This window comes from Elgaria multicarinata, chromosome 11, assembly GCF_023053635.1.
Source record: "Elgaria multicarinata webbii isolate HBS135686 ecotype San Diego chromosome 11, rElgMul1.1.pri, whole genome shotgun sequence".
Classification (NCBI taxonomy): domain Eukaryota; kingdom Metazoa; phylum Chordata; class Lepidosauria; order Squamata; family Anguidae; genus Elgaria; species Elgaria multicarinata.
This window is the reverse complement of record NC_086181.1, coordinates 48,246,501-48,271,050: the sequence shown is the minus strand read 5'-3', so window position 1 is coordinate 48,271,050 and position 24,550 is coordinate 48,246,501. Positions and strand designations below refer to the sequence as shown.

Genomic DNA, 24,550 nt, shown 5'->3' with positions numbered 1-24,550 from the left:
TGCAGAAAAGGAGTCAAGGCCATTTGCTACTGTGTCTGAACAGAGAGGAGCAACGGAATAAAAGCGTTAACAGAGACCTGCTTTTATTCACTGACTGGGCATTGTGAGGAAGGGGGCGGGGGGCCTTCTCCCCTCTGCCCCCCTTTCTTTTGGGGAAGGGGAGACTCACTGGTGCTGCTCCCCGCCGGAAGCCCTGGTCGGGCAATGGTGCAACTTGATGGGTCTGGATGCCGTTTGCTGGACTTTGTCTTCATTTCCCCCACTGCTGGTTCAATTGTCCGGCAGCCAACTTAAACACACTGCCCAGGAGGCGGTGGCCACGGCCAGGGGCTCAGCTCGGGCTGCAGTGCTTGTCCTTGACCCACCCACCCCCACCCCACCCACTGCCATGCTGGGCGGCCCCCTGCAGCAGCGCCAGGCTCCACCAGTGGCTTCTCTGCGGGGCGATGGGGCTGTTGGCCAGGCGGGCTGTCCGTGGTCCTTGCTCTGAGCGGAGCCCCGCCTCTCGCCCCGTGCAGCCGCAGCGCAGGCCTGGCTCGCCCTGCAACAGACGCACGCGACCCACCACCCGTGTAGCTGCTGGCAGGGAGCGGAGGGGGGGGGGCTCTTCACGGCGCAGCCGCCGCCGGCACCGTTCCTGCAGCAACAACGAGACGGGCTGGTTACCAAGACGGGGCAGGGGGCCTTCCTCTCCCCACCACCACCACCAAGGAACTAGCAAAGACTTACCTGCGTGCCCAGGGGGGCTGGAGCCAGCTTGTCCTATTCCTGCAACCTAGGTGTGGGAGGAAGAGAGCGACGGAGGTCACGGCCCCATCTTCCTCTGGGAGCAGCAGCAAAACCCTCGGCGCACCTGAGCCAAAGTTTGGGCTGGAGAACCCCTGTGCCTACCTGCCCCACCCCTTCCCTGCTTCTCTCCTGCAGCCCAGCCACCACTAAGCAGGTGTAGGCAGGGATGGGCAGGCTCTCCCCTTCCTCAGCCACGGAAAGAAAGGGATGGACCACCGTCTGCTGCCACCCAAAGCCATCAGGTCTGAAGGGGGGGGGCAGAGAAGCGGCTTCTTTTCCTTGACCTGCCCCAAGAAAGCGGGGGGAGGGTCCTAAATGCAGCGGTGCCCCTGGGACAGACACACCGGGCTGGGCTGCACCCCACCCACGGCCCTGCGCGGTGGTCAGAGCAGGACCTGGCAAGCACACCCACCCACACCCAGCAGAGGCTGGGGGAAGAGGCCGGGCGAGGCCCCTGCCACCCAGCAAGGGCTGCCCAGGGGCTTCCTTCCAGCGTACCTGGAGACCCACTGCCTTGCAAGCGGGGCTGAGGCTGCTGCTCTCGTCTCCGGGTGCCGTTTCCACAACCAGCCTGGGGACACTGCAGTGAGCAGAAGGGGAGAAGAAAGGTGACACTGGGTGGGGGCAGTCAGGTGGGGTCAGTGCCCGCCCCACCAGGGTCTCCTCAGACGCAGGGGCCGGGAGGAGCTTAATCCATTGCCAGCAAGGCTGCTAAGCCTCCTTCGGCCAGAGAGCGGGAAGGCGCCTCCGCTAGGGAGTGCGGCAGAACGGACCGGCATGCAGCAGCTTAAATGGCTAAGCCGGAGGAGGAAGAGGGGAGTCACAAAACCACACACCGCCTCCTGGGGAACTGGCCTTCTGGGAAACCCCTGCAAGCCGGATCTGGCCCTGTGCCAAAAGTTCTGCACCACCTGTGAGCTTCCGGCGCTTGACGTCTTCATCCTGCCAGCTCCAAGAAGCGGCCCAAGGGCCTTCCCTCCCTCCCTCCCACTGTGGTGGTCGTGGCAGTCTGGCATTGACTTGTTTGCAGTCTGGCTGGCCCGCAAGGCTGACCTGGGGCCTGAACCCAGGCCTCCCCCTCTGCACAGCAGTCCCAGGAGAGAGGACCCAGCTCCTCCTGAGCTACGACCAGGTCAGCAGGAGGACAGAGGCGGAAGCCCCCTCCCCAAGGAGCGGCACTCACCAGCCCGCTGCTTCTCTGGCCTTCTCCAGCTTCTCCCGCAGGCGGATCACTTTCCTCCGGTACCTGCAGGAGAGAACGTCGGGAGCTTGGGCCGGAACGATTCCAGGGCCCGGAGAGCTGGCACGAGGCTCCCGGTTGGGGCATCTGTTCCCCCAAGACATCCCAGTGACCCCAAGTGTTGCAGCAGAAGGGCCCAGGAAGGACATAAAATGGTGGATCTGTCCAATCCACACTGTAAGTTCCGCCTCCACCGCTTGATCGACGTTTTGCTATAACGTCAAGATCTGCAAATGCCTCCCAAACGCAGAGCGGAAGCCCCCGTGATTCGGGGGGGGGCAGAAAGGGGCCTCCCTCTACTCACTTCTCTTCCTGCTCGTTGGCCCGGTTCACCCGCACGGCCTCCTCCACCTTCTCCCTCACCCAGCGGGCCTCCAGGTCCAGCCGCTCTCGCTGCGTGTCCTGCAGGAGCCCACGCGCCTGTTCTAGCTCCTGGCGCAGCCCCTCCGCCTCCTGGGACAGGATCCAGGCCTTGCACTGCACCTCCTCGTACTGGTGCGTAAGGGCAGCCAAGTCGTGGGCAAGGCGCCCCATCCTGGGGGAGGCCAGAGTCACCGCTCAGCACCCGGCCACATTCCTGAGCACCAGCAGGGAGCCCAGAGCAAAACAGGGCAGAAGCAAGACATTCAGGGGCTCAAGGGGGGTGAGCAGGGATGCCCAGCTGCAAAAGGTCACTCAGCCAGAGAAATGGCCATTTGAGTGCCTTAAGGGCCGGGTTCTGCACCGCGGCTGAGTTTCAAAGAACAGAACAAATGCTATTGCCGTCTTTAAAAAAAGCAAAATAAAAGAGAGAAGTTCTGAGAAAAGGGAGAGGCAAAGAGCCAGAAGGAGCCTGGCAGGGGAAGGGTGGGGGTTTGCAGACGCCATCACTCAGATACTGGGGGGGTGGGATGGGAGCCCCAGAGGAGCAAGGAAGCCCCAGGCCAAAGCGAGGACGAAAGTAGCAACCTGGCATTTGGCCAAGAGAAAAGTATTAGAGCAACAATAACAGAAAGCAAACAAAGAAGCCGTGTTGAAGGAAGAAAAACAAAGTCCATAAAAAGGAAGAAGCAGCAAGCCCCTGTTACTTTTAGGCCTGGGCCGAGAGGGAAGCCACCACCCGTGGGGGGGTGGGGAGACCCCCCCCTTTCTCTCCCTCTCAAAGAAGACTTAGGTGTTCAGCCCCGATGAGGAGTTCCTGGGGAGGTTGTGAAGGACCCTAAGAACGGGACGGGCAGCCAGGCAGGCAGGGCCCCCTTCCTCCACACTGCCAGCCAGGAACCTCACCGGAAGAGCTGCCTTTGAGCCAAGGGAACGCCCCCACCCAAGAGGCCCCACTCCCTGAGCCTAGGGGATGGGGGGTCGGGTAGCTACCTTGTGCGCTGTTCCTGGTTCTCCGCCTCAGCCTCCCTCAGGACATCTGTGAGGAGGGCAACCTGTTGGCGCAGCTGGAAAGTGGGTGCAGAGTTAGATGCAGGCAGGTGAACTGCCAAGCCTGGAAGTGGGTTTCAGGGAAATACGCACAAGCGGGGTTCTGGTGGGGAGATGGAAGGGCTCGTCCGCCCCCCCAGCGCAGCCCCCCCCCCAACACACACGCACACCCGTCACCCCAGGTTGGGCTGCGTAGCCCTGCCTGGTCCTGGGAGCGGCTCTCTGGGTGTCAGGCAGAAAAGGGGCTTCTCCAGGGCCTGATCCTTCATCCAAAAAGATGCAGGTGGGCGTGGCGTGGCAGCCCACGTGCAACGGACGCGCCCCACCACCCACCACGGAGCCCCAACCCCTCGCAGTCCTGGCAGAGCCCGCCCAACCATCAGGCAGAGGGAGCAGGTGGTGGGCGCAGGGGTGACACGCGCCACGGCTGACACCTGGCTCCCCTGAAGCTGGCTGGCGCTGCCTCGGGTGCACCAAACGCCCCTTCAGCCACCAGCATCATCTGCTTCTGTAGGTGGAAGGGGGGGGGGGACAAAGCTCTGCCCCAGGCTGCAAGATCTCTTGAACCAGCCCTGATTACCTCTCTCCCCCCACCCCCCAAACACAGGCAGGCTTCCTACTCGGGACAACGGGCGCTACCTGCGGTGGTCCAGGGCTATGGGCAAGGAGCTCTGTACATGCTCAGAAATGCTACTGGCCTCCTTCCCAAGCCCCCCCCCCCCGTGCCCCTCGGCCTGCTCACCTCCTCTCTCTGGCGCCGCAGCTCCACAGCCTCCAGCTCAAGTTGCACGTGGAGGGAGACCAGGTCCGCGGGGGGCCTGGAAAAGCCAGAAGAGGCGCCCATTGCAACGCCCGCTCCGTCGCGGCCGCCGCCGCCGCCCTCCCCCCGCCCGCCCGCTGCTGCCCCCTCCTCACCCGGAGGCCTCCCCGTCCTGCCGCAGCCGCTCCGCCATCCGCTCCTGCTGAGCCGCCATCCGCTCCTGCAGCTCCACATCTGGAAAACGGGGGGGGGGGGACACGAGAGGGAGCGTTGGGGGGGGCTGGAGCAGCACGTGGAGGGGGGGGCGCGAGGCGGCTCCCTGCCCGATGCCTCCCCACTCCCGGGGGAGGGGGCAGGGCGGGACTCATCCTGGCTTCCACTAGCGGGAGGGGGGGCGCCCTGCCCCCCCCTCTGCAAGGCCCCCGGAGCCTGCTGGCGTGGATGCTGGGAGGTGTAGTCCAACAAGGTGCCCTCCGCCACCCCGCCCCACCCCGGGGGTCCCTGCCAGCGGTGCTGAGAGAGCGGGGCCCCCGCCCTGCCGCCGTCCTGGGAGGGTGGGGGCGCCCCGCGCAGCGCCTCTAATGCCCCCACCCGGTAGGGCCTTCGCGGGGGGTTGGGAGAAGGGCCCTCTACACATGCTCAGGGGCTCACGTCGCTGCACCAGCCCCCGCAGGCCGCGCGCGCGCCGCTCCCGCCTCCGCAGCTCCGCGCGCACGTGCTGCCTCCAGCAGCCGCCCCCGCCGCGCAGCATTCCCTCCTGCCGGGTCACGTGCGCCACGCCTTCCGCGCGGGGGCTGGCGGGGCTTGTAGTTTAGCCGGACGCATGCGCAAAGGCCGCCTCCGCCGCCGGCTTCCTCCGCTCAGGCGCTGTGCAGCCGGAAGTGGGCCGGAAGTAGGCGCGTATACGGGAGCGGGCGAGGGCCAAGCATGGCAGGGGCGGCGGCGGCGGCGGCGGCGGCAGAGAGGGGCGCGTACAGCCTGGGCCTGGCCAACGAGCGGCTGCGGCTGCTGGAGGAGCTGGAGCGCGAGATCGGGGCGGCGCTGCAGAGCGCGGGTGGGTCGGGGGCCACGGCGAGGGGCGGGGCATGATGGAGGGGCGGGGCCCATCGGGGCGGGGCCTCTGCTTGTCCCGCCCGTCGCTAACTCCTCCTCCTCCTTCCCCCCCCCCCCCCCAGGCACGGTGATCCTGGAGCTGTCCAAGGAGAAGCCCAAGGAGCACCTCATGGACCGCCACACCGCGCAGTTCGTGGCCTCCGTGCAGAAGGTGGAGTCGGAGCTCTCGGCCCAGATCCGCTACCTCACCCAGGTAAGATCGGGGAGGGGCTGCCTCAGGAGCGCCCTAATGCGGGGAAGGGCCTGTGCGTCGCTCCCGTAAGTGAGCCACGCCGCGTCCGGGCAGGCAGGAGGCGCCACATCACACGCACAGGCGGCCGCTCGGGGCCACGGCTCAGCGCGGGCAGCCCCTGGCAGCCTCCGTGTGTAGGGCAAGGCCCTTCTCCGTGCCGGAGACCCTGGGGAGCCGCTCCTGCTGGTCCGCGCAGCCCCCGCTCGCCTGCCCCGCCTGCCCCTTCCTTTCTGGGTGCCACCGTTTCGCCTCTCTGGTGAAGCCACATCTCTCCGTTGGCTTTGACAGAGGTAGAGAAAGGGAGCCTTGCTGAAGAGCAGCCCGACTGGGGCAGGGAAGCCCCCTTCCCCACCTGACCCCCAGGGCAATATCGAGCAATATTGCTCCCTTGACTTCGCTAGAGGTGGAGACAAGTGTCCCAGGCCACCAAAACAGCAAGGAAGGGTGGGGGTGGGGGAGAAGAGGGGGAAGCCAGAGAAGGGGGGCACGCCCAACATCTTACACCCCACGGCATTTTGTGGTGACGCCTGGGACACTTTTTGGAACATCAAACGTGCCCACAGGCCCAGAAAGGTTATCCACCCTTGGGATAGAGAGTCCTGGATGTGATGAAGCGGCCTGGGACCAAATCAGAGCCTTCTCCAACCATCCAGCCCTGGATTGCCGATGACACACACACACACACCCGTTATGAGCCGACGCCTCGGAAGGCTGCTTTCTTTGTTCCTGTTTGAATCGGCCCTTTCCTTAGGGCAGGGATGGGCAACTAGTGCTCTCCAGGTATTTTGCCCTAAAACTCCCATTCTGCCTCACCATTGGCTGTGCTGGCTGAGGCAAGTTGCCCACCCCTAATTTAGAACAATGAGGACTGGAATCTTAGTTTACTTTTTAAAGGGAAAGGGCCACGGCTTGGAAGGGAAGCCCTAGCTGCTTTGCAGGCAGAAGGCCTGGGTGTGTGTGGAGTTGTCGGTCTCTAAGTAGGGCTAGGAAAGCCCCCTGTCTTCCTGCACTCCTAGAGAGCCGCGGCTGCCGTAGCCAGGCCTAAGCTGGGCGGACGAGCGGCCTGGTGCGGTGCCTTCCCGGCCTCAGATGCCGCCTCTGGCTGAGCTCTCCCAGAGAGACGTCCGGCCCAGCCCCGTTTGGGGAGGGGGTGTCCGTGGGACGCGCTGGGGAGGCGCTTCCTCTTCGCTGCCCCGGCCTGCCCCGCGCCACCTCATCCAAGCTCATCACAGCCTCTGCCCTTTTGCAGGTGGCCACCGGCCAGCCCCACGAGGGCTCCAGCTATTCGGCCCGCAAGGATTGCCAGATGGCCCTGAAGCGCATCGATTACGCCCGTGTCAAGCTGGGAGAGCTCTCTCGGACCTGCGAGCAAATGCTGGAGCCGTAGGTGGGCAAACGTGCCTCGGGGTGGGGTGGGGTGGGGGTCACGCAGGAGAAGGGCTATTCGTGGACCGAAAACACCTCTGTGGCAGGGGCAACACGGCCCAGCAGACTGCAGGTGCCTTTGGGCCTCCTTCCTGGCTCCGCTGGAGCCTCCTGCACACTTGGGACATGGAGGAGGAGGAGGAGGAGGAGGCCTGGAGCCTCTCTTTGGATGACGTTGCTGGAGCCTCTTTGGAGATGTGGAAAACTGGCTGGCGAGGCTTCTCGTCCCGTGCGCCTTCGCTGGGCCCGCTCTGTACTGTGTGCGAATTGTCCGTTGCGTGCCAGAAGCGACACACCATAAAAGGCTGGCGACATCTTTGAGTCCTTTTATTTGTTTATTGGTGCTAGGTTGCCATCCGGTCCTTCAGCTGGTAGCTTCAAAACAGCTCACAACGTTTCGAAGGTCCTCCCTGGGAGGCCCGTGGGTCCCCTTTCGCTTTAGCGGGTCCACCGTTACGTGCTTGAAACGGCCTGCTGTTGATTTCTGCCTGCTGTCAGCCGTTGACGTTTGCTGTTGTTACTGCGTGCATCAGGCAGCGGTGTCATCTCTGACTTCGTGGCTTTGAATACACGCGCATTAAATGTAACTGCCTGTGTCTTAGAGGGCACACGCTCACCTATGCCCCATGCAGACCCGTGCCAGCTCTGACATACCCATCAAGTGGATTAATGAACGAGATGGCAACTCCATGGGTCAGAACCTGGACCTGCCTTCCATGGATGGGAGGGATTCCACTCACAGGAGGTGTCCCTGCCTGATTTTCGGGAATCCTCCTCACCACTCGCCTGCCCCACAAGTCACCCCATTCAGCAGGGCCCCTGACCATCTGTGCAGCCCTTTTCAAGCGGGAGGGTCTGCCGTGGCAAGCCTGCTTCTGCCAGCCCCATTGCGTGTGACCCCTTGTGTCCTTGCATCTCAGACCCACAGGTTCAAAGAATTTGATTCCATGTCCCACGTGGCCTCAGTTCTATAGCGAATGTTTCAGGGTGGTGATATGGGGAAAGCTATGTGTGGGCATGAGAGAGCTCGCGGAGGTGTAGCGGAAGGAGACGCTCTCTCTGCCAAGCCAGAATCGCTTGGGTTTGATTTGTACTGGCCCAACTCCAGCCGTGCAAGACAAATAAAAAAACCATAAAACACATACAACTAATTCAAACGTTTAAAACCAGTGCAGCATTAAAAGCAGCACACCATTAAAAAAGGCATCTAAAATTCCGCTGGGTAGGCCTGCCGGAAGAGATCAGTCTCTGTGGCTTTCTTAAATTCTAATGTCCCGTTAGAGTGTGGGGAAGCTTTGCTCTCCATGTCGGCAGTCTCTTTGGCCCATGGGGGGTTCAGATGTGTGGGGCCTGAGGAGAGGGCAGCCCACCCCCACCCCGTGATCTGCAGCATCACCTAGTGGGCACAGGCGCGGAGCGTTCTCCCCCTTCCTGCTTTGCCTTCTCCAACCCGACAGCTGGAGCAAGCGCAGCCAGTGCCAGAGGTGTCCCATGGGGGGGAGGTTCGTCTCCCTCCTGCTGCAGACGGAGGAGCCCCCAGGGCTTGGACTTTCGATGCCTCAGCAGCCAACGACCTCTGGATGGAATGCAGGGGGTGGGTGCGCTGGGGGGATTGAGGCCTGCAGGGCTCCCACTGCCCCCTGGGCTACATCTGTGGCCTCCAGACCCCATGGGCAACACAGCCCTCCGCGACGCCTGCTGCTGCTGAGCCCCAGACAGGACACGCGCGGGCGCCCCAGGCAGGCAGGGCAAGTGCGTGGAGACATCGCCACGCCTCCATTCAAATAAAAAATTGCTCCCACTTGTCACGTGGCAAGGCTTCTGAAAAGTTTACAAATGTTCCAAATGTTCAAACGGTCTTGCAGGGCTGTTGAACCCCTTTCAGCCAAGGGCCAAACTGGATTCCAGGGAAGCTCGGGGGGGGGGGCAGGCATACCAGCCCAAATCCCAGCCTACTTTAGCTTAAGACTCTTCTCGCCAGCCACAGAGTCTTGAAGATGCAGGTCAGCCTCTTTGACTGGGGAAGCGGCGTTTGAAAGCTGGAAAACCCGAGCGCTCGATGGCGAAAGGAAAGGGGGCGCGTGGCCTTCTGTGGGGATGCCAGGAGGGCCAGATTTGCCCAGGGGCCTGGTGGTTGCCCACCTCTCCCATACAGAGCCTCTCCACCCGCCCACAGTTCAGCTTCTGATCAGTCCTCAAGTGCCTTATTAAGCCTGGATTGCCCTCCTCTGTGCCCTCCAGGGGACCGGCCCAGGAATCATGGCTGCCTCCAGCAGGACGGCCCAGCCACTCGCTCAGCCAGCCACTCCCTCACTCAGCCCCTTCCTCCTCTGTGGCAGCCCCCCCCCCCCAAGCTCCCCTTGCTCTGCCCACGTGTGCTTGCCTTGATGGCTCCTGCCAGAACCCAGGGCCAGCCGCCCTCTCGCGTGCCAGGTGGTCGGCTTGGTGCAGGTGAGGGAGGCCAGTGGCAGCTCCCCTCTTCCTTCCCCACCTGTTTGCTGGCCAGGGGGGCAACGCTGCCAAGAGCCCCCCAAGACTGGAGAAGGTGGGAGAGAAGGGCGGTGGGCAGCCAGGCGCTGGAGGAGGGAGGGAGGGAGGGAGGGAGAGAGCGGCTGCCACCCAGCCTGACAGGGAGTGGCGGCGGCAGCAGTGAGTTCTTTGGGTGGGGGGAGTGGCCCAATTTGCCGCTCTTTCCATCCCACGCTGCTGGATGGGCCTGCGTGAGGCCGCTTCGTTATAGGGCCGGCCTTTCAGCTGGGCAAGCAGAACACACATGGTTGCCGAGAAATGGGGCGTGGCGGAGCGGAGCCGCCGGCCTGCCTACCGGCCTGCCCCACTGCTTGACTTCCGTGCGACGCGCAGCGCCTGCAGTGGGAAGGTGCCTCCTCCTCCCCTCAGCACCAAGTGCTCGCCTTTTCCCCTGGAGCAGACGTCGCTGGAAAGGCCCATGAGCTCACAGGAGGAAGCAGGGGCAGGAAGGGGGGCAGGGGGTTGTCTGTTCCAGACATGACTCATCCAGCCGATACCGACTTTTTGTGAAGTGAAAGTGTGCCCCTGCCAGCTTCCGGATTCCATTCTCATCGCAGAGCGTGTGGGACGAAACTGGGTTTCCCAGGGCTACGCATACGCCTTCCTCGGAAGTAAGGGCGCTGAACTCGATGGGACTCAGCCGGATCTTGAGTAAACACGCCAAGCCTCACCTGCGTTGTCAGGCAGCTACCAAAGACCTCCTCTCAAGGGCAGTTTCTTTTTTACAAAAATACTTCTTTTATTTGCTCTGTGGGGCAAAAGAGGGCGGGGCGCAGCACAGAATCATAGAATAGTAGAGTTGAAAGGGGCCTAAGAGGCCATCGAGTCCAGCCCCCTGTACAAGTGGCCAAGGCTCCAGAGAGAGGGCTGTGAGCGGAGGGCAGCCACCCACCCTAGGGCAGAGGGGGGAGAGACACGTGCGATTCCTGGGAGGGAAATCCTGGCCTCTGCCCACGCCCAGCACAGCCCTGCCAGCTGCAGCAAAACACTGCCAGGTTGCGGCCTTGTGCAGTCCGTGCCTTGCCGGGAGCTGGTGCCACTTCAGGTCTCCTCGAGCCGCAGGGAGAGCGCCTCCTCACCTGGAAGGAAGGAAGGAAGGAAGAGGAGGGCCTTGAAGGTGGCGGTGTGGGGGAGGGAAAGCCATCACCGGGGGGGGGGCATACAAAGGATCGACACCCCAACAGAGTAGGGGTGCCCTGAGGGAGGAAGAGGAGGTGTGTTGGACACGCTCCTTTCGGAGCAGCTTCCCGAAAGACAGGCATTCAAACCAACAGCAGAGAGGAGAAATGGCCAGAGCGGAGGAGGAGAGTCCAGCGTTCCCTCAGGGGATGGATGGAGGCCTCGTGGACCCTGGTCAACCAAGGGCAGGAGAGGAGAGTAGGCCAGCGAGGGAGGGCGCCCCCCCCATGTACGCCTCCACTTCTGACTCACCTGGGACCTCGAGGGGAACACAGGGAGCCAGGGGTCTCCCCCAGCGCTGGCGCCTCCTCCGGCACACCATGGCCACGGTCACGGCCACAGAGACGAGGGCCACACCGAGCAGGGAGATCACGGCGGCCTTGGTGCCTCGCGCCGCCTCGGCCTGCTGCGGGAAGTGGCTGGGGCCCGCTCCGGCAGCGCCTGCAAATCAAGGAGCGGCGTTCAAACACACCCGGTGCCCCATGGATGGGGGAAGAAAGCCCCTTTCTGGAGGTGCCTGCTCCCCCTCCCCCTGCAAGGCCACACTCACCACTGCGGGGTGCCGCGGTGCTCCTCCCAGGCGTTCCCAGCGCCAGAGCAGGGTCCGTGGTGACGCCTTGCACCGGCTGCGTTCCAGTGGTCTTGACCAGGACGTCCCTGACAGTGACTAGGCTCAGGGGGGGTGGAGATGTCAGCGGCACTCGGGGCGTGGGGGTGGGTGCATGGCCTCCACCCTTCCCTTTGGGAGAGGCAAATGCACAGTGAGAGACATCCAGGGCACACTGAGGAGGAGGAGGAGGAGCCCTGCCCTGCAATACAGCCTGTCTGGTGACCTGGGCAGCTGGACTTGCCACACAGCAGCCTCGCCCAGTCTGGGGATTATGAGAGTGGTAGTGCAGCACCTCTGGAGAGCCTCCGGTTGGGCAGGGATGGGGCAACAGAGAAGCTGCCGTGAGCGTCCTCCGCTGCTCAGGACACAGAAGCCGTCTAAAGCAGTGGTTCCCAATTGGGGGTCCGCAGACCCCAGAGAGTCCACGTAACTCACCCAGGGGGTCCGTGGCACCATTCACCTATTAGCTCTGCAAGGTCTGCATTTTAATGAAAGAAAAGACGCCGTCTCCCGCGCTCCGTTTGCGCCAATGCAGGAATCCACCCTAAAGCATCCCTTGTCCAGCTGCCTCTTGAAGGCCTCGAGTGTGAGAGAGCCCACAACCTCCCTAGGCAGCTGATTCCACCGTCGCACTGCTCTAACAGTCAGGAAGTTTTTTCTGATGTCCAGCTGGAATCTGGCTTCCTTTAACTTGCGCCCGTTATTCCGTGTCCTGCACTCTGGGAGGATCGAGAAGAGATCCTGGCCCTCCTCTGTGTGACAACCTTTTAAGTATTAGAAGAGTGCTATCATGTCTCCCCTCAATCTTCTCTTCTCCAGGCTAAACCTGCCCAGTTCTTTCAGTCTCTCTTCATAGGGCTTTGTTTCCAGACCCCTGATCATCCCGGTTGCCCTCCTCTGAACACGCTCCAGCTTGTCTACGTCCTTCTTGAATTGTGGAGCCCAGAACTGGACACAATACTCTAGATGAGGCCCAACCAGGGCCGAATAGAGAGGAACCAGAACCTCACGTGATTTGGAAGCTCTACTTCTATTGATGCAGCCCCAAATAGCATTTGCCTTTCTTGCAGCCATATCGCACTGTTGGCTCATATTCAGCTTGCGATCTACAACAATCTTTCTCGTTTGTAGTATTGCTGAGCCAAGTATCCCCCATCTTGTAACTCTCTCTCTCTCTCTCTCTCTCTCTGTGGGAGTGGGGGTGAGGGTGAGGGGAGAGGAGACTCACTTTTGGCAGGGTGTGTTTTCTGTAAGTTGACGACCCACTCCACACCAATCAAGCCACACACCTTTTGCTGTTTAAATGTGAACCTGCAAAAGAGGGAGGCAGCAGCATTAAGGTGGGGTGAGGGGGGGAGCAGTGGGTCAAGGAGATAGCAGAGGGTCAGTGGGGGCGGGGGTGGAGAGTGCCTTTGAGCCGCTCAACGCTCAACCCTCTTGGCCGGCAGAGGGGCTTCTGCTGTGGGGGGGGGGCACTCACCTGACGAAATCTCTGCAGATCTCCCAGGTTTGCAGCCTCTCCGGGAAGCGTTTCACGATCTCAGGTGCCTCCTTATGTTTGACGCACTCACAGCTCCCAGCGGTGCCCCCCACGTTTCCCAGGGCTGTGAAGGGGCAGAGCAGTGTCAGGAGTGGGGGGCATGGGACAGGACAGGGAGGGTCGTGGGGGGAGACGGCACCCTGCCGGGCCGGGCCCTCTGGAGGCAGGTCTGCCTTTGCCCACTTCACTGCAGCGTCCCTCCAGACACCCGCCCTTCTCAGCCCAGGCCCGGCCCAGGCTAGGGAGCGCTCTGCCCGGGCCTGGTGCCATCCCTGGGCCCCCCGGGCAGTGCCCTGGCCCACTGCTGCCTGCCCGCCCCCTCCAGCCTTCCCACCCTGGCCCACATAGTGCCGTGCGTCTGGATGCAGCCCCTGCTGTTCACTGCTGCCCTTGTGCCATGGGGGTGGGGGTGGGGCACTGGGGCCGCCCAGCCCAGGAAGCCGGGGGCCGGCTGCTGCACGGGACACTTGGCCCGAGTGCCCTCCCTGCTGGCCCGGGCTCTGGGCCAAGGCTCCCGGCGCCTCTTTCCCGAGCGGGCGGGGGCGCAGCCGCCCTGCCAGTCTGTGGCCGCGGCCAGGGGTCTTGTGGCGCCCGGAACGTGGCGCGGAAGGGGGCGCGAAACTGGCTCCCCCGACAGGCATCAGCCGGGCTCGAGAGCCTTCGCGGGGGCTTCTCTGGTTCTCGCCCCCGGGCTCCAGCCCCGTCCAAAGCGCCCTGCCCGGGGACCCACCCAGAAGCGCGTGGTCTCCGCCCGCAAGGCGCTTCCAGTGAGGTGGGGAGGGCAGGCGGGCTCCCTCGCAAGGCTCCCTGGGCCCGGAGCAACGTGGAGCAGCCAGGCGGGCGGGCGGGCCGCCATTCCACCCGGAGCGGCCGCTGGCACCGGGCAGCCATCGGAGGCGCGAGCCGGAGAGCGCCTCACCTGGTCGCGGCAGCAGCAGGGCGAGGAGCAGCAGCGTCGGCGTCATGGTGGGCAGCCTCCCGTCGGCGAAAGTGAAAGAGGCGCCTGCTGCCTGGACTGCGCAGGAGGAGGAGGCGGCGGCGGCGGCGGCGGGGCTTTCCGGGGTCACGGGACGCGGGCCCCGGCTGGCGCCGCCTGGGAGAAGCGGGCTGCCTGCGCTCGGCCCCGAGGGGGCGCCCCGGCGGCAGGGCCGCCCCGCCCCCGCCGGAGCCCCTCGGACGGAAGGCGTCGGCTGCCCCGGGGCCTCCGCCTGCCTGGCCTCGCTCGACGCGCCGCCCCGGCGGGAGACGAGGCTGCTGCGAGCAAGCCCGCGCGGGAGGGAGCCCAAGGCGGCTTACAGCGGAAGCGCCTGCACCGAGCAAACGTCCAGCAGCGCCCTGGAGAAGCCGTCGAGCCCCGCCCCCGGGCCAGCCCCGCGCCCCTTTCCTCGGGCCAGGACTTCAGCCCAGCGACCCGAAGTTGCCGGGACCCCTTCTTGGCTCTGAAGGGACGTTCTGTGGCTACTCGCCCCTGGCAAGGGAGGCTGCAAAGAATGCCTCCCCTCCCCCACCCCAAAGTGCCAGCCCTCCCCGACTGGCCTCTCTTTTCAGGAAAGAAGCGCAGTTTGGGGGGCAGGCACGCGTCCCCCTGGGGCACCCCCGTTTTGCAGCCCCTCCTCGTGGGCGGTGAGGGGCCGGTGCGAAGTGCCGGGAGGGGGAGGGGGCAATCAGGCGCCCTGACACAAACTCCAGTGCAATGGGCCGCTGACGTTCTCCGCTTTGCAGATGGGGAAACGGAGGCTGGGAGAGGATGACCTGCCCCCTGCCCACCAGGAGAGTGGATCACAAAGCAGGAATTTGGACGCGGGTCTCCTGTCTTTTCGGGGCCGAGGGAGGGGGCGGAGCACTTGGCGCTAAGAGGGCCATGGAGGAGGGCCAAGGGCTCTGCATCTGTGACATCATCCGCTGGCGATCTATGATGTCACAGGGTACAGCCTGAGGCCCCGCCCACACTCACGCTTGGATGACCCCGGCTTCTGGGCGCCACCCATGGGCCACCTGGAGCTCCTGAGCCTCCTGCTCCTGCAGGGGGTGGGCACGTGGGCACAAGGTATTGGCCAGAGCGAGGGGGTCCCGCCAGAGGGTGAAGGGCCATGGGGGACACTGCCCTCTGCCTTGCGCCAGGGCAGACTCACAGATGCCGCCACCCACCCACCAACCCACCCGTCGCCTTCCCTATCTCTTGGGCTGATCCATTCCCTGTGATGTCACAGGGGAGCTGTGACATCATCCTTCTTGGGAGGTGACATCACAAGTGGGAGGGGCAGAGAGCAGAGAAGTGCAGGGGGGTCAGAGAAGGCTGTGGGGGGATTCTAATGTTGGAGTGGGGGGGGCATCTTCTTCTTCCTCCCCCACAGGCTGCGGCTACCGGCCAGAGTTTGACGGGCCCCATGCCTCCCCCATGGCTGGTTCGCGCATTGTGGGGGGCTCAAAGGCGCTCCCTGGGAAATGGCCGTGGATGGTCAGCGTGCAAACCAGCACGTACCACTTCTGCGGGGGATCCATCGTGCACCCGTGGTGGGTGCTCTCGGCGGCCCACTGCTTCACCGACGGAAGGTAACCCGCCCGGGCCATGGGAGCATCAGGTGGCAGAGCCCCACGCCCACGCGGCAGCTGGCTGCCGGGAGCCTCCTGCAGAGCGCGGGGCTCTCCTTGGGCCAGGCTGCCCTTTACGGCTGAGCAGGAGACGGGGGCAAAGCCTGGCAAAAGGAGGTGTGGGGGCCACACCCCACAAGTTCTTCAGGGGGAGGGCTTCCTTGCCAGGGTGGGGGGTGGCTTAGACAGAGGGGGTGGGGGCGGAGGAGCACCATGTGCTGGTCACAGGCTGTGGCTTTTCTTGGGGAAGGAGCTGTGTGATCCTTCCCCAAGAAAATTGGGGTCTTTGCCTATTGCCCCAGGTTCTACTCAGCCCCAGGGCCGGCTGGCATCCAATCTTTTTTTGCCCCCCAGCTCTGTTCGCTGGAGGTGTCTCTTGTTGCCTCTGGGGGGGGGGGTCACTTTGATTTTATTTATAGCATTTCTATACCACTCAATAGCCAAAGCTCCCTGGATAGTTCACAACAATTTAAACTGTAAAATTCAACATGATAAACTGCAATATAAAAGTTTAAAGCTACGGTAATAAAAATTAAAATGAAACCTAATAGCAATGCAAAGGTTTAAAATACAGCAACTGATTTAAATCAGAAACTGGAAGACTGAACTACCTGCGAAATACAAAAACAGCTCCATGCAAGTCTCTCTGAGGAGCTTATTCCACAGCCACGGCGCCCCCACTGAAAAGGCCCCCACTTCTTGGAAGCCCCACCCACCCACCTCACTTCCTTTGGCAGGGACTCAAGGAGCACGGAAGACAATCTTAGGGTCCAGGGAAGATATATATGGGAGGAGCATGATCCTTCGGGTATCCTGGCCCCAAGCCTCGCGGGGCTTTAAAAAGTTAATACCAGTAGCTTGAAACGGGGCTGGAAATGGACTGGCAGCTGGAAAAGGACAGGGTACCGTAGGATCGCTTTGGCCAGGCCCGTTAACAATCTCACTGCCCTATTTTGGACCGGCTGAACTTTCCAGGCAGTTTTCACAGGCAGCCCCACTCACCCCCCACCCCCAGGTAACACATGGCTGTAGAGGTTGCCAGAACATGGAGAACTGGAGCTGGGCTATCGTTGTCTAGGACATAGTAGAGACCTAAGCGGATAAAAGGTGTCCACCACGTCCCGTCCCCCCTGTGCCTCCAACGGGAATCCTGAATCTCAGAGTATCCCCAAGCTATGAACCTGAACCTTTGGGGGGGATGCAACCCCCTCCAGAACAGGTGGACTCAGCAGGGCAGACAGACCACCCGCTAACAGTACCTCTGCCCTGTCTGGATTGAGTCTCAGTTTATTGGCCCTCATCCAGGCACGGATTCTGAACAGCCCCTGCCTCACCTGGATTGGATGAAAAGGGGAGCTAGAGCTGGGTATATTGGTGACACCTCAGCCCACACCTCCAGATAATCTCCCCTCTGGTTTCGTGTAGATGTTGAACAGCCTGGGAAATAGAACAGAGCATTTTTAATTTAACAGAGCACTCTGCAATTTTAAAGCATGAAGCAAGAGCTAGAACCAAATTACTTTAGCAGTGAAGCAAGCCAGAAGCGGCTTTTCAATGCATCCTCCAGGAGTAGATGAGGGGGAGCCGAGTTTTTAGCCTGTTTCTGGTAGGCAGCCTGCAATAGGGCTGAGCTCACCGAGTCCCACTGTTGGGGCAGCTACTGAGAAGGCCCTGCTCCTACCAGGTGGAATTCTGAGCTGAGCTTCTCTGGCAGATCTCAAAGTGTGGGGTGGAGGGGAAGGGGGCTGGATCATGGTCATCTCCCTCCCCCCTTTGAAAGTAGGACTGCAATGTGTAGCCTATTTCAAGCCTATTTTGCTCCTGGTGGGGTATTCCGTTCTCTGACCCCACCTAGCCACATCCTGGGTTTATTTTCCAATGGATATTCAATGTTCTGAGCTTTCTCAGTCTTCACCAAGAATGAAGTGGGAAGGGGAAGGGATTTTTTTAAAGTGCTTCTTCAACTCCAGTGTGCAACTCCTGAGCACACTGGTGCCGTTGCCTTACTTCCCACAGGCCTCCAGGCTCCTTCATGCCCAGCACCTAAGTTGGCCGATTAGAGGGAGTGATTAATTGGTTTAAAACCTTTTGATCAACTGAAAAGGTGCCCTTTATGAAGACGGCAGCAGAGTTTCAGAAGGCGCAGTTCTATTGTTTGTAAAGCATGAGCACAAAAACTGCCAGCTGGCAAGAGGGGGGCCCTCGAAGAGACCCCCCCATCCCCCCACTTCTCTCGCTCTCAGCCCGCAGCAAACACACGCCAGCACACTGGCAACATGTGCCCACATGCAAACAGGATTAAGCATGTCTTGTTATTTCGTTGGGATGCTGCCATAGGGACTCCACTTCTTGAATGGAAATAATTCTTCCCCCACCTTTGCTCCCTCTGCCCACCCCTTGCTCAGGAACAACATCAAGATTGCAGCTGGGAGCAACTTCCTGGGGCGCAACAACGTGACACGCTGGGTGCAGAAGATCCACGTGCACCCCCAGTACCACACCAAGACCTACGACAACGACATCGCGCTGCTGCTGCTGCAGAAACCCATCCCCTACAGCTGGTACCACAGCCCCCTCTGCCTGCCCGACCACACCATCGTCCCCGACGAAAACATGTGGGAGAGCTGCTACGTTGCCGGCTGGGGGCTCACGCAGCCTGGTGAGCCTTGCTGGTGGGTCCTCCGGGAGGCCTGAGCAGAGGGGGCTTGGGGGGACCCCTCCTGCCACCCCCAACCCATCCAAGCTGCCAGCCCCCATGCTCCGGAGCTGGGCCCTCCCTCCCCAGCCGCCTTTGGGAAGGGCTGAGCAAGGCCTGGCCACCTGGGAAGGGGGCGCTGACTAGACCTCACCACAGGAGAGCCTTGGGCAGTGCGCTCTCTCTGTTCTCCATCTGTACCCTGGCAGCATTTGCGCCAGGCCTCTTAGGGCGGCTGTGAAGAGCGAATTTGGACCTTGGCTCCAACAGCAGGGGTGGAGGGCTGGGATCCAGCTTTGCAGCACTTCCCCCCCAGTGTTCTTTCAGGAGACGTTGCTGCCCTGACGGCCCTCACTGCCAGGCCCCAAGATGGCTTTGAAATGGGAGGACACCCATTTACGGAAAGAGACCTCCGTGCAGGGATTGGGCAGGAGCCCCGGGCTCAGCAGCAGCCTGTCCCTGCATACCCCAGGCTAAGGGGCCACAGCAGGGGAGAGAGGCGCCCCCCTCCCCATAGAAAAGCAGAGCTGGAAGGGGCCTACAAGGCCATCGAGTCCAACCCCCTGCTCAATGCAGGAATCCACCCTAAAGAATCCCTGACGGATGGTTGTCCAGCTGCCTCTTGAAGGCCTCGAGTGTATGAATGACTCCAGTGTAGTCATGTCCTGCTTGTGGTTTGCCCGTTGGGGGGAGTCCACTGGCAGCACATGGAGGGGAGACCCACGGGATGTGCAGCTGTTTACAGGTACTCTCGGGAGGTGCCCAGCAAGGCCCCTGCCAAGGCTTCGCAGTGAAGAGGGGCCAGTTTTTACCATTCGTGGGTGGTCGTAAGAGAGGATGATTAAGTTTGATTCTATGCCCTGTGGCCGGAATTGAAATAATGGGCTTTAATCTCTACCTTTAAAGCTGAAAGTATGTGTGTGGGTTGAATGTCCATAAATGTTTACCCACTTCCAGATGAGTTAGAAACTTGACATCTGGCATGCTGATAAGTCTGGCAGTACAATGTACAAGAAAAATGTAAAAACACGAATTTTGGGGTTTTAAGTATTTTTAAAGAATTTAATAATAAAAAAAACCTAGGCTTACTCCTACAACTCCCAGCATGCCTTGGGCAATTTTATTTGTTTAAAAGTTTGCTTTTTCAGTGGCTGGCCCCCGGTTATGGAATAATGTGCCACTGGAGATTCGACAGGCTCCCACTTTTAATTGCTTCAAACGCCTTTGTAAGGCGTTTTTATTTTCACAAGAGTTTGGGGAGGGGGTGGTTTAAACTGGGGTTAAGGGCTTTTAATGGTTTGAGGGTGAGGGTTTTAATGGAATTGTTGTAATGTGACATTGTAAAGCACCTCGATACCAGAAATGGTGAGGCGGCGCTATAAAAATGCTTTAAATAAATTTAAAAGTGAACTCTCAGGCCTAGCACTTGCAGACATATATCTTTTGGGGGGGGGGGTGCTGAGCAACGCCGGTATATCAGCCAAGTCTCACTATGCGTGTTAATCTGCTTTCCGGCACCAGCATGTTTACCTTTCAGTCCCACCTGCTTTGCACACAGTCACTGTAGCAACTTTGCATATATTTCAGCTTCCTTGCAATTGTCATCCTCTGTAGTTTTTTGGCATTTCATTTCCCCGTGGCCTCTGCTTACAGCCCACCCCTTGCAGGCCTAGCAGCGTCGGGCACCACTTCATGCCTCTGACGCAGCGGACTCCAGGCCAACGACGTTTCCGCCCTAGCAAATGTCTTCCCTCTGCCCTCCTTGCTGCTGCCCCTCTGTACCGGCACCCCCCTGGAAAGGCCGCCCCGGGGCCTGCCAGTGCACAGGTCACAAGCTCTGACCCCAAAGCAGCCTGCGTGTGGGTCTTTTCTCTCTCCTCCTCTGTTAGGGTCGAGTCGGGGCTCCTACGCATTGCTGGACGTCCAAGTAGGAATAGTGGACTGGAGGCTATGCTTGAAGTGGCTCTACTCCATAACCCAGAACATGATGTGCGCCGGATACGAGCAAGGGGGCCGGGACGCCTGCCAGGTGGGAGCTCGCCCCCCCTCCCCGCCCTACCACCCACCCACCCCCGAAGCCTTCTCCCAACTGTGCTGGGTGGGATTTCCCTTCCCCAAAGGTTTGCTGTGGATGGATGAGACATGGAGATGGGCGAGGGAAGGGCCCTGGGGGGGCAGTGGAGCTGCCTGCACAATGAGATGGGGGGGGGGAGCTGCTGAGGACAGGAAGGAAGAAGTGGGCCTTAAGAGAAGGGGGGAAGCCTCGTTTGGGAGTGGGGGAGGGGCAAGGAGAACTGAAAACAGGTTGGCTGTGGCTGGCGGGGGCAGGGAGGGGGATGCGAGGCCAGCACTGGCTTTAACGCCAACGTTGGATTCCGCCTATGCAAGTTCAAGCCAGCTGATCAAATGGCAGCAATGCAGCCGGCCTTCCTCTCGGAACCACGTGGGCATCTCCAGACGGAGGAACATGGCCGAGGGAAGGGCCGGAAGGGAGAGCTCCCACAAAGCACGCTGGGGGACGCGCCTCCGGAATCCAGGCTGCTGGGCGATGCCCCCAGCCTCTCCAGCCGCCCCAACACGCGGCTGCTCTGCCTCCCACATGCCTGAGCCACCAGGTGACAGGCAAGAAGGGGCAGTCCAGGGGCGCCCATTCGTGGCCAAGCCCACCCCTCCCTCGCCCACCCCTGGCCTCCCCTCCTTCCTGCTGGACACAAAGCTGAAGGACAACGCAAACGACCCGGGGCCGGAGCATCTCCCCTGCTATGAGGGAAGGTGACAACAGCTGGGGGTGTTCAGCTTGGAAGAAAGGAGGCTCAGGAGGCCTGATAGAGGTGGACAACACGATGCCTGGTGTGGAGAATGTGGAGAGGGGGGCATTTTTCTTCCTCTCTCAAAATACTAGAAGTCATTATCCCATGAAGGTTCAGGACGGATTATAGGAAGACCTTCTTCACACAGCACATAGTAAAACTATGGAACTCACTACCACAAGATGTAGTGAGGGCCACCAGTTTGGATGGCTTTAAAAGGGGGTTTGAACAATTACTGGAGGCGAAGGCTATCGATGGCTACTAGCCCTGATGGCTTTGTGCTTCTTCCAGTATCGGAGGCAGTAAGCCTGTGTGCACCAGTGGGTGGGGAACATGGGTGGGTGGGAGGGTGCTGCTGTACTCGTGTCCTGCTTGGGGGTCCCTGGCCGACGGCTGGTTGCCCGCTGTGTGAACAGAGTGCTGGACTGGGTGGACGCTTGGTCTGGCCTCAGGGCTCTTTTGATGTTCCCAGTCGGCAGCCAGATACCAGTTCCTTCTCCCCACTATGGGAGTCCGAAAGGGGGCCGCACAGCCCCTCCAGTAGGCGCTGGGGTCTCCCTGCCCCCAAGTACATCGCCTGCCTCCGCGCTCTCACCCCCTCTCCTCCTGTTCTTCTTCTCTCCTTGATCCAGGGGGACAGCGGGGGCCCCCTCATGTGCCGCCCCCCCGGCGGGGGCAGCCACCGGCGCTGGTACCAAGTTGGGGTGGTGAGCTGGGGCCGGAGCTGCGCGGAACGGCAGAGCCCAGGGGTCTACACGCGGGTGGCCAACTACCGCTCCTGGCTGGAGCAGACGGCGGCCCGCGACGGGCGGCCCTTCCGGGTGCCGCAGACCCCGGCCAGCCACTCCCCGCTGCACGCGGAGCCGCTGGAGGCGGACATGTTTCTTGGCATCGAGAGCGGCGGCAACAGCAGCAGGAGGAGGATCGTGGCCTTCCCGCCCGGGGCGCTGGGGGCTGCGGCGTTGGCCCTGGCCTGGCTGCTGCCCTGAGGAGTCCTGCGAGCGGCGGTTCTTCTGAAACACAGAGGATCCTGGGGGCCGTGCCACGGAGGACCCTGGGCAGAAAGCGAGGCGCTTTCTGGATGGCTGGGGGTGGGCTGAGGGGTGAAATAAATATTCTTGGAGAAGCCGGGCTGTCTCCATCTGGGAGCGGAGAAGGAGACGCGCCTGAGCCAGGGAGGGGCTGCAGCGGATGGGAGGAGGGCCCGAAGTGAAGAGGAAGCCCCCGCATGGCGGAGGGGGGACAGAAAGCATCCGCTGCCCCTCCCCTCAGCCACGTGCCCCCAAACCAAGCCCTTCGAGGTGAGGGGCATGAGCCACGTGCAGAGAGAGTGTTCACTCCCCCCCAGGACCCTCTCCTGCTCTGCCTTCCATTCCAGATGGCTGGGGCTGGTCACTCAGAAGCAGCACTCTGCAGGTGCTCAGAGGCATTCTTTGTTACCCACAGGTCCCAGGTCTGAGCTGTGATGCTCAAAGTGGGTTCTGCCTGCTGAGCCCCACTGAACATCTAGAATGTGGGCAGCTGGGGGGCGGTGCTGGGCAGAGGCCGAGGGGCCCAGAGGAGATGCCCACAGGCACGCCAGGGCACCCCCTCAGCCTCTGAGCCTCAGTGTCCCAAAGAGAGGCCAGGTGCTCCAGGTACAGCCTTGTTTGGCATGCGGAAAGCCCCCCCCTTCGCCCCCCCCCAACAGAATCTGCAAGTAAAACAGTCTCAGGAGGCAGGGACGGGAGACACCCCCGGGGGAAGCCTGGCAGCCAGAGTGGACCGTGCTGGGTGAGGCGGGTCAGCAGGCAAGGAGACGGGCCACAGGCAGGGCCAGCATGGGGCAGCCCCAGGGAGCTGAGCAGGGCCCGCAGCCGAGGGGAGGGGGAGATCTCTCCACCCCATATGTATCTCCCAGCATTAGAGAGGCACGTGCAAAGAAATGCCTGCTCACAGGTGTATGGATACAGCCCCTTCTCTGTACCTGACGGCCCCTTTCCCAGAATGAAAGAGCAGGTCCCTGCCCCAAGGCACCTACCATCGAAGGCTGCTTCCCCAGGGAGTTGCTGCCAAGCGCTGTGCAGCAGGATTTTCTCTGTAATGGATTTCCTGCACTAAGAGAAAAGGCAGAAGTGTTGGGAGGGGGAGTCACAAGTAGAAGACGGCTGGAGCCTGACACCCCGCCCTACACACACCCCAAAAAATTCTGTGAAGGAGGTTGGGGGATGGAAAAGCCTCATCTGAAAGTGCTGGGGGGGGGGGCTCAGGGCCAAGCAGGGGGGATGTGTGGGAAACCTCTGCCAATAGGGGGACAACGACAATGGGGTGTGCAGGCAAAGTGCCTTCGTGGCCTTCTGCCCCGCAACACACATGCAGCACATGTGGCAAAGCCGCCTGGTCCTTTTCCGCCTGGTCCATTCACAGGCTGAAACTGCAAACTGGGATTGGGAGAGTGGGGCTCCGTGGGTCACGCCTGCTTCTGAATGGGGCACTGGGCAACTGGACTCCCTGCCCCCCAAAGGCTGCCCACTCCAAGCCCTTGGGGGCCTCCAAAGCCAGAGCGGCACTTCGGTGCCTAGGACCAGGATTTACAGGCCGGCTGGGGGGTGATGATGGGCAGAGTGCCCAGGGAGGCCTTTCGGGGGGGGGCAAGGGGGAGGTCTCCTTTCCTTGCCAACTTGGGCAATGTGGCGCCCTCCCCTCTGGTGGGGGACCCAGGCGTCCGAGGGGGGAGGAGGGGGAGGAGGCTGGCGGCCCAGGATTCTGGAACTCCTGAGGTCACAGTGGAACCAGGGAAACCCCCGGCTATTTACCTTCAAAGCGCTGGTGACGACAGGTACTTGGGGAGGCTGAGCTGGGCCAAGGGGCGAGGGGGACTGGGTCGGGGAGGCCTGGAGCCCCGGCCATGGGGCAGAAGAGGTGCCTGTCCCGCGGTGAGCCCTTCCAAGGCCCCCTGGGAATGGGGTCCATGGGATCTCGGCCACACAGGTTGCTGCTGGTGATCAGAAGGGGCCTTCTCCCGCAGGCTCCATCACTTGAGCCGTCCCCCACCGGCGGCTCTGGCCATCCCGGCTCAGAGAGGGGGCCCCTGCTGTCCTTGGCCTCGTTTGGCGGGGGCTTGCGGGCAGCCGGCCTCTGTCCAACAGCCCCCTTGGCTTGCGTGTTCGTTGAGCCAGGAACAGTGGGCCCTGCCCCGCGAGCACTTAACAGTCTCCAACAGAAACTCTGAAGCAGCAAGGAGCCGTGGCAACTGTAGCCGAGCCACCTGGGTCACGAGAACGACAGAAAGACGGCCAAATCCTGTGGCCACCTTAAAGGGCCCGGGAGAAAGGAAAAGGCCTTTGCCTGGTGCCAGCGGCAAGACACCCGACTCGCTGCCTCCACACGGGGGCGGGGGGGCGGCACTGCTCTCCAGCCACCTTCCGCTTCCCTGGGGCAGGAGCCTGGGGGGCACGGATGCCTCCCTAGAGCCAGAATCTCCCCCGCAATTGCTGAGGCCTTTGGAAACCACAAATGGGTCCAGCAAGGGGAGGCAGCAAGGGCTCCCCCCACTTCTGTGCCGAGGGGCTCCCGCTGGTGTGGGCCCCCCCACAATGCTTCTCCCAGGAGCCTCCCAGAACCTGGAAAGGCGCTGAAGGGCCGGG

General features: G+C 61.7%; 5 protein-coding genes across 5 annotated transcripts in view; 2 read left to right on the top strand and 3 right to left on the bottom strand.

Moving 5' to 3' along the window:
• AP1S1 (adaptor related protein complex 1 subunit sigma 1) overlaps positions 1–5,150 on the bottom strand; it is a 235,158-nt gene extending 230,008 nt beyond the window's left edge. Inside the window, exon 1 of the mRNA XM_063137500.1 lies at positions 5,134–5,150. The gene's annotated coding sequence lies outside the window, so the exon portion shown is untranslated. The remainder of the gene's footprint in view (positions 1–5,133) is intronic.
• LOC134406196 (autophagy-related protein 16-like) lies at positions 67–5,037 on the bottom strand. The gene is made up of 9 exons (XM_063137494.1): positions 4,851–5,037; positions 4,355–4,433; positions 4,182–4,257; positions 3,383–3,456; positions 2,334–2,564; positions 1,973–2,035; positions 1,288–1,369; positions 730–775; positions 67–637 (listed from the first exon to the last, which is right to left on the bottom strand). Exons 1-9 carry the CDS (start codon positions 4,948–4,950, stop codon positions 609–611), a joined length of 780 nt encoding a protein of 259 aa, XP_062993564.1. The 5' UTR covers positions 4,951–5,037; the 3' UTR covers positions 67–608.
• MED11 (mediator complex subunit 11) lies at positions 5,096–7,283 on the top strand. The gene is made up of 3 exons (XM_063137505.1): positions 5,096–5,253; positions 5,375–5,505; positions 6,794–7,283. Exons 1-3 carry the CDS (start codon positions 5,127–5,129, stop codon positions 6,929–6,931), a joined length of 396 nt encoding a protein of 131 aa, XP_062993575.1. The 5' UTR covers positions 5,096–5,126; the 3' UTR covers positions 6,932–7,283.
• Positions 7,284–10,212: 2,929 nt separating this feature from the next.
• LOC134406018 (uncharacterized) lies at positions 10,213–14,815 on the bottom strand. The gene is made up of 8 exons (XM_063137246.1): positions 14,782–14,815; positions 14,124–14,295; positions 13,747–14,081; positions 12,768–12,891; positions 12,516–12,598; positions 11,228–11,416; positions 10,930–11,118; positions 10,213–10,577 (listed from the first exon to the last, which is right to left on the bottom strand). Exons 1-8 carry the CDS (start codon positions 14,813–14,815, stop codon positions 10,540–10,542), a joined length of 1,164 nt encoding a protein of 387 aa, XP_062993316.1. The 3' UTR covers positions 10,213–10,539.
• On the top strand, positions 14,814–21,946 carry LOC134406017 (serine protease 55-like). Its single transcript, XM_063137245.1, has 5 exons — positions 14,814–14,874; positions 15,080–15,380; positions 17,825–18,078; positions 20,004–20,143; positions 21,557–21,946. The coding sequence occupies exons 1-5, from the start codon at positions 14,814–14,816 to the stop codon at positions 21,911–21,913; spliced, it is 1,113 nt and encodes a 370-aa protein (XP_062993315.1). The 3' UTR covers positions 21,914–21,946.
• The last annotated feature ends 2,604 nt before the right edge of the window (positions 21,947–24,550 follow it).